Consider the following 15,273-nt stretch of genomic DNA (forward strand, 5'->3'; position numbering starts at 1 on the left):
ATATATATATATATATATATATATATATATCCATCTATATATATATATATATCCATCTATATATATATATATATATATATATAAATATATACATATTTATCTATATATATATATATGTGTGTGTGTGTGTGTGTGTGTAGGGCGTGCATTTTTTGGTAATTTAATTTCTGCGGTCTCCAGACATGGAGATCAGCTTCGCTTCACCCCGTTAAAAGTTGAACACAACAGTGACTGTACTTTACTCATGCCTGGGGCCACCCCTTCCAAATGTAACGGCTTTCATTGCACTTATTCACAAACATATCTCTCCAGTTCGGTGTGTCAAACGATAAAGAGCTCAGCAAGTGATATGCTTATTTACTCAGGATGGTCAGGTAATAAGCCGGTCTTTAAGGAAGACGTTATAAACAAAACAATAGTCGTCCTTTGTCAAGTACTTCTGTTAATCTGTAGAATTTGGGATCTTTGGTTTATGGATTAGCTTTCATGGAAACTAAAATATTCAGAAAACTTACGAAATGAGTCTATCAAAAAATGGCCCAATCAAAATTCGGCTTTTCCTTGGCACCACAAACAAGAAAAATGACGATCGTTAAAATTGTCACAATCTTCCTATACGAAAAAAGAATCAAAAAAGAAAATCCGTTCTTAAACAACAAAATTAATAATAATTAAACATAAGCAAAAAGGATAATAGGTTTCTTAGACATGACGAGAAATTCAGTTCTGAAACAACAAAATAAATAAATAATGAAACTTAACGAACAAAGAGGCCAATAGGTTTCTCCAACACGAACAATGAAATAAATAACATTTACTGATATCCAAACGCATTCCTATCCACCTGACCACGCTGTTCCTACCCCAAAGCATGCAGTGGCTGTTTTTCCACAGGGGATAATAAGGCAAAAGACGGGTTTTCCCTTGTGCTAATCTTCACATCTCATCCTTCTCCCATTCGAGGGAAACTCCTGCTTCTTTCAAACACCTCCTTCAGGCCGCAATCCCTTCTTAATCTCGTCCTCCTCTTTGGGCACAAAGGGACAAATCACCGCTGTTTTCTCGCAATTTGTTAACTTCCCACATACTTCGCATGTCTCGTGAGATGCCGTTACGCCGTTTCCCATAGTTGTTGTTTGCCCGTAAAGAATGGCTCCTCTGCGACCTAGTTTACCTGTCGCTTAACCGACAGGTCCAATACTTCCTTAACCGTGCTTGCCTTCCCCCCACCCTTTTTCCCATACTGTGGAGACGCCGGTATCATAGAAAGCGGGCCGGGGATACATCACCAGGAACCCCTATCCCCCAATTGACCTTGTTTTGATGTTGTAGGGGACCCTCGATTACACTCCTTCGGTTCACTGTTGTGTAAAACTCCCATCTACCTGTGACAGGCGATTTTCCTTCCAAATGCCCTTGGATTTAGGGCCTAAAATTCTACCATTCTTCTCCAGGGAATAATCCAACCGTTTCGTCCTAACGTTATCCCTTCGGGCTACGTTCCCCGCAAGGTAGTAAGGATACTTCGATAACCCTGCCAATTACGCCCAACTAATCCCTTAACTGTTTCCCTTCTAACCTCGCAAGAAAAAAAAAAAACGGTTACTGCATTCCAGCGGTAGTTTTAGGAACAATTTTATAAAGTTCAGTCATTCTAACAAGATTTAGTAGCTATTCATCCTTCATTTAAAAAAGAAAACCAATATAATTTGCCCAGAAGGTCTTAACAAGTTGTTCCTATTGGCTTAGCTCAGAGGAAAGTGGGTCACATCAAGTAAGAGGTTCGCCATGTGCGACAGCGCAAGTTTTTTCCTCAGTGGGGATCCCAGCTTTTCCCTTGGTCTGGAGTGGCTCGAATAATTGCATATGAATCTATTATCGAATTTGCATTGAAAAACACTGCAAATTTCCCACAAACTGACGACGAAAGTTGAAAGACAACAACAACAACAAAGTGTTTCGTAAATGGTTGTTTACCGCCATGTGCAATAATCTACTCAACCCCTCCCTACTCCTACAGTGCCCCACCTTGCTACCCAACCCCCTCCCCATCAATGCTTCTCGGCTGCAAAACCAGAATGAGTAGCTCAACTCGGTAGTGTACGACTCATCTAAATGGACTTTAGGAAATCTTTTCCTTTTGAGCTTGACGCAATCGCATCCAGTTTCCATGGAAAGCGGGTGGCCGATACTGATTATTATTATTATTATTACTATCCAAGCTACAACCCTAGTTGGAAAAGCAAGATGCTATAAGCCCAGGGGCTCCAACAGGGAAAAATAGCCCAGTGAGGAAAGGAAATAAGGAAATAAATAAATGAAGAGAACAAATTAACAATAAATCATTCTAAAACAAGTAACAACGACAAAACAGACATGTCATATATAAACTATTAACAACATCAAAAACAAATATGTCATAAATAAACTATAAAAAGACTCATGTCCGCCTGACTACGGCTATTGCCAGCATGAACAAAAATAAACTTAGTAATGGTAATGGTATTAGGAACAGGAAAACTATAAGTACAAATGTAAAGATTAATCATGGGCCGCATGGGAAAAATATATTCGTGTACAACAAAGTGCATATATGATCAAACCGGTGTGACGAGTAACAGGATGATATTGATGGTTTTGTTTTTGAAGCGCTCATAAAAATAAATATACGACTATACGAATTGTTTTTGAAGGTTTTTAGACACCTGAACCAGTGAACAACTGACTACTGGATAACTGAAGCAGCGGACACTAGAATCAATGACAAATGAATCATGTACAATCAAAATAAACATAAACATTCTATTTAAAGATTCATAAACTATAGTGAATGTTGTAGGAAAATACAATACTAATATATTAAGAAACATCGATTTTTTAAAAACTTACGCTGTTAGCATATCGCCAAGATGAGTATGAGTGACGGGTCCCTTGGTCACTCCGTTCCCTTCTTTTTGCCTACTACCGCTGCATATGTTTCCCATAATGGCGTCATCACCAGTAGGTTCCTAGAATCCGAGGTTCTCTACTCCTCACAACGTGTTCATGGGAGCTATATAAAAACGGTGATTTCCTTCGTTGCGTGATCCCAAAATTGAGAGATGCTGTAGTAGCATTGGTTCAGTTTTCCCCAGTTTTTATAATAATAATAATAATAATAATAATAATAATAATAATATTAATATAGTTCAGTATAGCTGTCCAGTCACCGTAATTGATTAAGAGTATATTTTTATCATTAATCACGAATATTTAACTAAATTAACGGGCTTAAATGTTTAATTAACTTATGCTTCGTCGACTACTCGGAGTAGAAAGATGTTTTATTGTTATTTGTTAATGTTTGGCAATGCATTTTGCATATTCTGACCCGCCAAAAATACTTTTGTATAAAATCTACAGTAGTTCGCATAGTGGCCGCAACTTTACAGGAAATATACTAAAACCTAATAAAACAACTCACGTTGAAAAATAATAATAATAATAATAATAATAATAATAATAATAATAATAATAATAAATCGTCTTTTAATATGCCTTAATACAAGAAATGTCTTCCTAATATGGTAGTTGGATCAGAACTTCAAAAGTTCAAACTTGCAGCAAATGTTTTGATGTTGAACAGGTTGACATAAGTCTTTTTATGGTCTATATGTGAAATATCTGTTTTAATGTTAATGTTTTTGAAATATTTTATTTTAATTGTTCATTATTTCTTATATCGTTTATTTCCTTTTTTCCTTTCCTCACTGGGCTATTTTTCCCTGTTGGAGCCCTTGGGCTAATAACTTCTTGCTTTTCAAACTAGGGTTGTAGCTTAGCTGCTAATAATAATAATAATAATAATAATAATAATAATAATAATAATAATAATAATAATAATACAGAATTAGGAGAGGAACTGATTTCATTAATAATGACTATACATGACGAGTGAAAACCTACTGCGACCATCCTTAGCATCCACCGCCTTCAAGAAATTTCTAATTTTTTTTTCCCCCGACAGCTTTTGGAAACAACTTAATAGTCGCTGTATCGATCATTAATTTCTTTCCCGAGCAAATGTCTCCCAGTTCACTTATCCATCAAACACATTTCACAGTCCGGAACGGGAATTATTTTAACACCTGTCAAATTCCACGTTAAGAGATAAAACACGTATTAAGATATATAATATCTAATGTTCTTTTTTTTACAATGGGTTCTTATAAATTAAAAGTGTAAAGATATTTTAAATCGACAATATTCACTAAGATAATTTCAAGAACGCAATTATTATTCGAAGGCCATAATTCCAACAATTGGAAAAAATATACATAGTTCTTTACCCAGTAAAAATGAAATTACAGAAGTAATTAGTACTGATCAGTTTTAAATCAACTCTCTCTCTCTCTCTCTCTCTCTCTCTCTCTCTCTCTCTCTCTCTCTCTCTCTCTCTCTCTCTCTCTCTCTCTCCAAAAAAATGTATTCTCAATACTGGATGAATCAAGCCTTTCCCAACACATCTCACGGTCAAACTTTAACCACGTGATAGAATAAGCCTTAAATGTCCAACCGTCTAAAAAGATAAGAAAAGAAAAACAAAAACCCCAGTCATGTTCTAAGACCAGTCTTCAATTACCACCCTGTTTTGATAAGAAGGATTAAACTAGTAAGCCTCACATATAGATAACGCCTAGGAGATAACCATTTCGCAAAGCACCGAGAGAAGAGGGAAAAAGTCGGGGGTTGGGGAAGGAGAGAGTGAGAGGAGAAAAGGGGGGAGGAGGAGGGAGGAGGTGGGGGTATTTCCCAAAACCACCCCCTAGTGAGTCCTAAGGCCTAGTCAGGATATGCAGTTAACCAGACACAGCAGTGCGATACGGTCATATCCTCCAAGGTCTATCGAGTTCAGTAGGCCTTGGTCAGTGCCTCCCGCGGGAGAAGGGATCTCTCGAGACTAACACATTAGGAGGATTATTGTCCCTTTTTAAAGTTATTCCTGTACTGGTGCTGTAGGATATATACAGTAGTGTGATACGATACTTTGGATTTTACTCTGGTTGAACGTGCTGGTAAGTCTGCCTGTGATATTGAACTTTGTCCTTTAATTAAGGAAGTTATGTGAACTCTATATGACTTTCTACTAACATAAATAGTATCTAGACGAATGTTATACTAGGTTTATTGAATATACGCGATTCCATTCAAATATAGTAGATTATATGAAACTATAAACTTCAATGAAACTCAGAAAAAAAAAAAAACTTGAACGGGGTAAGATGACACACATGTGAGCATGCACGAGATAGCAAATATATATATATATATATATATATATATATATATATATATATATATATATATATATATATATATATATATATATATATATATTGGTTTGACAACTTATATGACACAGTGCTTTGCCAAGAAAATTAAGATAGATTTAGGTTTTAAGATTTCTCAATCACGCATTTTTATAACAAACCAACTGAAATTTTCTTTCCTATTAACATTGTTACGAGTTACTACTTTGCGGTTAAAGGTTACCAATAGTAATTTCACTCGAAACTATTATAAGTTATCCGACACTATCATACCATTTCCTACGCTTGTATACAAATTATATAAATATACATACATATATATATACATATATATATATATATATATATATATATATATATATATATATATATATATAAACAACATGCGTGGGTAATTATGGTTAAACATTAAATTACTCCGGTAAAACGGGGTTAAAACGAAGCAATGGTCAAGGCAGTAAAACTCTACGCAGTTCACACTCCCATTGTAAATACAATCGCTGACATTTTCAAGGTTTGTAGGAACTGTTTGGAATTATCAAAGGTTAATTTGGTTAAAAATAAATGTAACTTGCTGATAAATTAATTCCATTTCATCTTGAAACTGTGAATTCCTTAAATATGACCTAGCAGACACTTAATGACATTTTTTTTTAAACTGTAGTACGGCGAGTTAGAGACATGCAGACTAATTTAACAGAACGTGTTGGAATAATTTCGGGGAACGACCTTGCTGAATAATGCAACTCCATAACTTACTTTTCAGTATATATAAAATATTTTTAAAGTAAGCCACATTGATAACGATTATCGTTACGATATTCTTAAAGAACCAAAAAAAAAAAATCAATCATTCTAGAATAAGAATGAACCCAAAATTCGTTTGATAAGACATGGTAATATGATCTTGTTAATGTTCAAATTTTTAATAGTTTTTTGTTTTATTTTGTGCATGCGTTTGGTGAAAGAATATGACAGCGTTTAGCGTATCCTGCTCTTGAGTGTTGATGTTTTCTTCTTTAACCAAAAGCTATATTCTACCTATTGTTTTATAAAATTGCTTTCTGGTACGATATATATATATATATATATATATATATATATATATATATATATATATATATATATATATATATATATATATATATATATATATATATATATATATATATATATATATACGTAAAAGGAGTCTCGCTATCTATCTTCTTCAAAAAAACATCTAAAAAATTACGACAAAATGGTTATAAAAAACATGAACATAGTACACATTTTTCAAGTTATATCAAGATGAAAATCCACGTATAGTGACGAATAATAACGTTACTCGCGTTACTCATTCTTATTCGTCTCCGGAATTTGATATCAAAACAACTTGGATATTCTAAACTGGAGAGATTTTTTAACCATTCACACAAGGGGAATATGGAAGGAAACGAAGGTCCCAGACATCCTCCCATATCACTTTAGCCTTCCCATTGTGACGTTTGAGAGAAGGTTGTGAACTCAGTTGCTTTCATACTGCCTTTGAGTTCACAACCTTCTCTCAAACGTCACATTACCCATTCCCCTTCCGAGTGCCCAAAACAGGATATTCAAATTCATGCTGGGTTTTAGCTCAAACAATTGCGTTTTATCTAATGAAATTTAATTTCCTCTGTTTTGTTTTTCTTTTTATTCTGAATTCACCTAATTTTTCTTTCACGAAGAGATGGTTCAGATACACTGGACAGGTGTAATAAAATAAAATTACATACACCTGAGCCAATAAACAATATAATTTATCAAAAAAAAAAGATAGCAGGATGATATACAACCTTCGAACGTGAACAGCTGCGCCATACATAATTTTCCTCAAAGCAGCAAGAACACAAGTCGCATGAAACCACAGGCTACAAAGTATGTAGTAAAGTATCAACATCAACAATGGCTATGAACACAAATAAATACAGAAAACAACGAAAAACAGATGTGAAATGAAGGTCAGCAAGGCTTTGTTCAAACATATTCACACTCAACTGCTAATTCATTCTGAAAGATAAAACTCAGATAAAGATCTTAAGATTTCTTGGGCAAATTTACAGGTAACTTACAAGTTTAACATGGCTATCTTACTGACCTTTTATCAATTGGTTCCTAATATCCACTATTCCAACATGAATTAATTTCTATCATATATATGAACATATCAAAATTAATCTAAGCTACAAAAAATACTCTACGCATGCAACACACAATTACACACATATATATATATATATATATATATATATATATGTATATATATATATATATATATATATATATATATATATATATATATATATATATATATATATATATATGTATATGTATATATATATATATATATATATATATATATATATATATATATATTGTATATATATGTATGTATATATATATATATATATATATATATATATATATATATATATATATATATATATATATATATATAGAGAGAGAGAGAGAGAGAGAGAGAGAGAGAGAGAGAGAGAGAGAGAGAGAGAGAGAGAGAGAGAGAGAGAGAGAGATTTTGAGTAGGGGGAATTATTCGGCTGACCGACCAAGCCCTGCTGTAATCAGCTCGGAGCGTGTCAACGTCGCTATTTTAGCTGCTTTTAGAACTGTTTGCGTCACCTCACTTGTTTGTTTGTCTTGCTTTCGGGCTGTCCCTCGACACCAGCGGGACCCTTTCAGAGGTACAGGAACCACGGAGAAAGGACAGAGGTCAAAGCGTGTCGAGGCTTGATGATATAATAAACAGGGGCTAGAGAGATGTTCTCCATGTCGCCAGGAAACAGACGTAGTTTCTTTCTAAATGCTAATACCACAAAAACACCTATTTTTTTCTATATATCCAATAAAGCCATTTAATCTCCAGTGATAAAAAGTATAAACAAATAACAGACATCAGTGAGGGAAAGCTCTTTCGTTTCTCATTACAGTTAATGATTGGCACCGAAATCGAACACAGCATGGATCATAATTAAAAGCCCAATCTAAAATTAATAATAAGGTAAATCACAATAACTTGTTACGAAAAACATCAGTGATAGATAATGACAGGAGAAAAACACAATGTTTATTTTCTAGGTTTTCATAGATGCGGTCCGAACGCAGGTTTCAAAAAACTATTGTTAAAGGATGATTGCGGCACTGCTGATATAAACTATCTATATATATACAGTATATATATATATATATATATATATATATATATATATATATATATATATATATATATATATATATATATATATATATATATATATATATATATATATATATATATATATATATATATATATATATATATCAACAGTGCCACACTCATCCTTTAACAATAGTTTTTTGATAGATATACTGTGTATATATATATATATATACGTGTGTGTAACATCACTTAGCCCAAATTATCCGTTATTAGCATTAGCTTAATACTAATGTGCGCATATCTTAAATGGAAGATCTCTACGATTTCCCATACACGTTCAAGCAGACAGAAAAAAAAAAATGGGTTATTTCATAAATTCCCTTCCACCCCTTTCCTGCATTACACGGTAGAAAAATAAATCGAGGAATAAAACGGCGGACAAATGTCTGTGTTATTGGTATTGGGCATGGCGTGGGGTCAGTCTTGCCACCTGGCTTCGAATTACATAATGCCTCTCTCTCTCTCTCTCTCTCTCTCTCTCTCTCTCTCTCTCTCTCTCTCTCTCTCTCTCTCTCTCTCTCTCTCTCTCATCACACTTCTATTCCAAATAATTATGACTAAATTAGGAAGCTGCCATGGAAGATGTTCGCCTTCACCTATCAATTCCTTTTCCTAATTCTCTTTATCCTTAAAAAATTAAATTCTCATCTAGTTTTCCGGGGAAGTTCCCCGCCAGTCAAAAAAGGGAAGTGACCATGGATCAAAAACAACTGACCTAAAGGGTCGACCACTCAGCGTGACCTATGATGACCCCCTCCCCCCTTTATAACTGTCTGGCCGTATAGTGCTTCGGCGAAAGTGATTCTTTATCAGCTGTCTATGTGACTTAACAGATGTTACGTACATGGACTGTCGCTCAATAAACAAGTCATTATAATCTTCCACGGATTACACATCTATTTTTGGCTTGGAAAATACAAATGCATTTTCCTGAGAAATTATTTTTTCGACCGGGATCAATATTCTCCAGTGCTTTCGAAATTATGGCAATGACGTGTCCTGTAAAATTAACATTCTACATTTCCTAAAAGGCCTCAAAACTGATCGACAATTCAACACAAATTAATGAAATTCATGTCAAAGCAAAACTGCAATTTATTTCTCCTCTAATAAAGATTCCACAAACATTTTGTCTACCGTAAACTATCTAATATTAGGTCGTCTTAGAGACCTATAATCACTGATCAACAATTAAACAGAAATCTTGATTTCGTATAGACCTTACCCCCTTACTCTCCATATACTATAATCGAAACTTTCCATAGATCTTTCATAAATTAACTAAAGTCATATCTACTATAAAAAACAATGATGACGGTATGCGGGGAACAACGAGCTAAGGAAAAAAAATACTCTGCCATTCAAAATGAAAAATCAAACATCCAACAATTTATAAGATTTTCTTGAGTCTCCGTGCATGTTAAGCATTACAGTAGGGTCATTCCAACGTCCACTCGGCCCTTAGCTACACCCATTCTTTACATCTACTGCTTCCTTTCGTCCATTTTGATGGCCATCATTTTTTACCAGATTTCAATAAATCGTAATCTTACTGGAAATCATTATGTAACTTTAATGTGTAAAACTGCTGTTTTGTACATAGTATGTGACCAAATTTTCGAGTTGCAGACTAATCTGTAACTATCCTAAAAGTTCTTTATCTAGAATTTTTTTTTCTTTTGAAAAGTATTTCTGATCTTCATGTAGCATAACTGAGGTTGTTATCTATAAGTTATTTAAGAAAATTTCTGTAAGGCACTATCCTTCTATCATATATTACTGAACAAGTAGTTCTTGATAAATTTTTAATTTACTGTATCTCAGTAATCATTCAAACTCAATTTTGACATAGTACATCTGACTTATATTTTTGCACAATCATCAAATATCTATCCTAATAAATTTTTTTCTCTTGCAGGAAAATCGCGAGGGGTTTTCATCAGTTGCATCACCTCGAATACTACAGCCAGCAGGGGTCGTAGAGCATTTCTCCTCCTCTTCAGACCCTAGTGTCATTATGTCAACAGATTGTGAAACTGTTCCATCACAGTCCCACACTACGAAGCCCATGGTGTCTGATCCACCAATAAATAACTCACCAATGCCAGCAGAACATCACTCTACCTCAGGAATCAGTTATGAAGGAAGAGTTTCTCTTATTCCGCCGCTTGCTGGATACGAAGCCACAATGCGGGCTGCCATGGAACTAGACCGCAACCATTCCCAGAACCAGCAGATGGCAATGGACACTACCAGGGTTCACAATGAGCAGCAATATAATTCCTTGCAGATGCAGGAGTTTCGTAGAATGTATGAACATCGTATGAGGATGCACGAGGCAAGTCAGGTGTTTGCCCACCGGGAGGATTTTAGGCAACCGTATGCACAACCTCATGAACCTTACACCTCTCAAGAAGTACCTAAGAAAACTTCACCTGTCCTGGAAAATATGCCCACCAGTCAAGCAGAAAATAGAAATTCCCCCGAAAATAATGAAAAGGTAATATCTAAAGATCAGGAGACCATCTTCTCAGAGCCATCATCAAATGTTCCTATAAAAGAGGAGCCCATGCAACTGGAAGAAAGGCAACCAATGTCCCCAGGAAACAGTGAATGTGGACCCGAAAACCATCCACAGTATGACACAGAATCAGTGCTTCGTTTTGCTCATTCTGAAAACCCAGGTGAACCTACCAGATCGCCAATTGACAAGGCCGGAGAATCGCCAGACTTGCCGACAGACTCTGCACGAATTCAACCAAACTCTACAACTGAGCAGCATGACTCTTTTCACAAATATGACTCTTCAAAGCACAATGACAATGTTGAGCAAATGTCTCCTTATGAAGGGAGCTACCATGGCAGTGACGATCACATGCCGTCTAGTGTTGAACCCGATATCTGTGATCCCACTGACTCATCATCTGTACCTCCAGACAGTCAAATGGACCCTCTCTCTCAGCTACAACATGCCCTGGAATTATCGAATGTAATGTCTGGAAAGGACGATGATGGGAATGACAAGCCTCAGGTATTTCAGTGTCATGTATGTTCATACTCTGGAACCTCTAGATTTCATTTTAATGCTCATCTGAACACACACTATGACCACAAATGTGCAAAATGTGAATTTGTTGCTCATACAGAGCCAAAGCTGAGGGAACACATGCAAGATGAACATGGTCTAAGTCCAGACTCTACTGAAGACCTAGAGGCAATTCGTGTACCAAGGGTTAATGCACAAGGAAAAGTTAAAACATTCAAATGTAAACAATGTGATTATGTGGCTATTACAAAGGGTGACTTCTGGGAACACGCGCGTTCACACATAAAAAGTGAAAAACTTCTTACTTGCCCAAAGTGTCCTTTTGTAACAGAGTATAAACATCATTTGGAATATCATTTGAGAAATCATTTTGGATCTAAACCCTTCAAGTGTAATAAGTGTAATTATTCTTGTGTTAACAAATCAATGTTGAATTCACACATGAAATCTCACAGTAATATTTACCAATACCGTTGTTCTGACTGTAATTATGCTACGAAATACTGCCATTCTCTAAAACTTCACTTGCGGAAATACGGTCACAATCCCGCTATGGTTTTAAACCCAGATGGCTCTCCCAATCCGATTCCTATTATTGATGTTTATGGTACAAGAAGAGGTCCAAAACTTAAAAAGGATGATCGAGGTATGCCTATTTTACCACCACATTACCAAATTCAAGCAGAACTCCTAAAAGCACAGATGCAGATGGCTGGCTCAATACCAGTAGCTTCTACCTCACCTCAAGATGTTCCGAAGTCTCTCTCCCAACAAAATATTCAGGCAGTTTCCAACACGCCTACCACTCCAAATGGCACACCACACTCTCCATTCCATTATCCTTATACAAGTATGGTTGGTAATTTACAAAGTTCTTCTCCCATACTTTCACGGGCTCTAGAGAAGTCTCCAGAGGAAACTAGAAATTTTGAAGGACGCGAGCAGCTAAGAGAGCTGTTAATTGAAAGAGAACGCCTAGCCCGCAGCAAGCTCCCTTTCCCAACAAATGGTATGCTAAAATGTTCATTTTGTGAGTTTTCTACTGATCACCGAGAAATATTTTCACAACACATGATGCTTCATGCATCTTCAGAATCAAGGGATGGAGGTGAAAATGAGGATATCCACTCCCAGTCCCCTCAAAATATCAAACGTTCAACATCTCCAGAGGGTCATCCATTGCCTCCTTCCCAACCCCCTGTTTTCCCACAACAACTCCCACACAATGTCAGTGGTGATGTGCCATATTCCCCCTTAGCTGCAGCACATAATTTGAAAGAATATCTAGCAAGAGCCATGAACCCATTCCTTTCCTACCAACAGATGATGGGTAATACAATGCATCCTGCTTTTGGCTTGCAGCAACTTAACAATCTTACACAATCAGCATTTCACCCTCCTTTCCCAAAAGGTGATGGAGAGCCTTCACAAATTTCTCCACAGCCTTCCATTCACCAAACTCGTTCTCCTGAAAATGAGGGAGTTTTAGATTTAAGTAAGGAGCAAACCCCACCACAGCAAATTGCAGAGACCAGTAAGGAGCCCCCTCCACCTCGAACTAAAGCTGAAGCTAGAGCATCTTTCTCTCCACATCATTCATCCCCACAATCATTGTCACCAACACGCTCTGAAACCTCGACACCACCATCGAAAAGTCGACGAAAAGGTCGTGCTTTCAAACTGGAACGTATAGCTATGCGTCTTAGTGAAAGTGCTGAAGGAGAAAGCAGTGGCCATGACGATGACGGACGCCGTGATGATGAAGATAACAAAAGGCAAAGGACGCCAGAAAATCGCATGCCACCACTTATGCCTCTTGACCAATTTGAATCGCAAGAGGAAGGCTCAGAGGAGTGGCAAAGTGCATATAATTGTAATTTCTGTGATATGGCATTCAAAGATGTAGTGATGTACACAATGCATATGGGATATCATGGTTATCACAATCCATTCACTTGCAACATGTGTGGTCATCAGGCTGCTGATAAAGTAGCCTTCTTTCTTCACATTGCTCGTTCCTCCCACTCTTGAGTCATCGTGACATGAACTAACATTCCGTTATCGGAAACACGTGTGATCTAGTGATCTCATTGAGAATGTTGTGATCTCGATGGCTGGTGCTGAGCTGGAGCCCAGAGGAATAGGGACATTTGAAAGCAGCTGTACAGTTATTAAAGACTAGTACCTAATGCCTGTCCCTCTTCAAATATACAGCTCTGTCATGGGTGCTTACAAAAATGGTAATGGCCACAGAAATGGCACTAACCATAAGCTCTAGTCAGCTTTTTAACTATGTATATATAGAGATTATATTCAGTGAATTAAATTTTCTTGATATTAGCTATTAATGATTACAAGTTTTCATGGTACCTTAGTTTTTTAGCATAAATTATTGATTTATTATCAAGCCACCGATAAACTTCCCCTTACAAACTTTATATTTATTTTAAACTTAGATACTTTCCAAAATCTCAGTATTAGTTTGGATATATGCGGGTATTAGTTTGTAGTGACCTAAGTTACAATACTCAAAAACTTTTACTGCTATGTTACCATTTGTTTACCTTCTGCTCTGTTGAGAAGGAAAACTGAAATGGTTCTGGACTCCTTTGAGAATAAAGGTCAACTACAAGGGACTATCTATTTACAGATAGTCATAACAATTTTATAATAAAAATGTTTCGTACATACTATTAACTATGTATTTGAAGCTTTCGGTCTGGAAAATTTGTTGTGGCATATTTACACTGACAAATGTGCCCAGTGTACCAACTGAAAATGGTAAAAGTCGCCACAAGAATAAAGAACAAATGCAGAGACGTTCCTTCATTGTAACTCTGTACTCAGGGATAAGATGAGTGAGATGAAGAGCTCATTGTATTCGATACATATGATAGCTCAGTGTAAGAATAATTATTGAATTGAGCGAAATTTTTTCGATTTTCCTTTTAAAACGTCACATAGCCGGGAAATCTGAATATGAATAAATATCATAAATACTGCACAATAAGAATATTAGCAGTTCGACTTTCCTCAGCAGCTATTGTATACATATGTAAAACAAAACAGTCTCCAAAATAGGAGCCCTTGTAATTTTCGGTGCCCTGTAGAACGTCGGTACTATTTCGCCCCTTTTGGTACTAGTAGATTATGTATGTTAGTATTGTATATGTAAAGTTCATTTTATGTGGGAATCCTGCTGCTGCAACTTTTAGACATCACAGCCTCATATCATACAGTTTAGAATACTTAATGTCGTAGAATAGCTTTGTCAAATAGGGTATCTTGCCATGTTCCTACACATCAGACGAACCAGGAGCTGATACAAGTCCTTTTAGTACTGTCGTTAAAGAGGCTGTGGCTGTGTGTGTTTTGTCTGTGGTCCTGTAGGGAGTTTGCCTTGTGTTCAGGTACAATGTCCATATCAAATAAAAAATAAAAAATATCACTGTTCAATAAGAGCGTTTTATTTTCTGTCCATTTTAATCACAGCCAAAAGGCTGATGAGCAACAATAAGAAGTATATAGGCTTGTCAATATTCAATAATGCCAATTCACCAGGAATATTTTAGTGGATAATTCATTTAATTCAAAGTAAAAGTTCCAATTAATTGATAAACTTAAATATTATTTACATCTAACTCCAAACTAATCCCAGAAGTCTTATATTATTGATTTTA

The 15,273-nt window shown here is 35.8% G+C and overlaps 1 protein-coding gene across 2 annotated transcripts in view; it reads left to right on the forward strand.

The window, feature by feature from the left end:
- The window catches only part of hb (hunchback), a 39,834-nt gene extending 24,810 nt beyond the window's left edge, over window positions 1-15,024 (forward strand). The window contains exons 1-2 of one of the 2 annotated variants that reach the window (XM_068366405.1): window positions 4,851-5,054; window positions 10,466-15,024. In XM_068366405.1, the coding sequence (XP_068222506.1) occupies window positions 10,565-13,624 (3,060 nt within the window). In that variant the 5' untranslated portion in view covers window positions 4,851-5,054; window positions 10,466-10,564 and the 3' untranslated portion in view covers window positions 13,625-15,024. Of the gene's footprint in view, window positions 1-4,850; window positions 5,055-10,465 lie in introns of those variants that run through there. The other variant, XM_068366404.1, reaches the window with a different exon arrangement.
- Window positions 15,025-15,273: the final 249 nt, after the last annotated feature.

Source organism: Palaemon carinicauda, chromosome 44 (assembly GCF_036898095.1).
Source record: "Palaemon carinicauda isolate YSFRI2023 chromosome 44, ASM3689809v2, whole genome shotgun sequence".
NCBI classification, from domain to species: domain Eukaryota; kingdom Metazoa; phylum Arthropoda; class Malacostraca; order Decapoda; family Palaemonidae; genus Palaemon; species Palaemon carinicauda.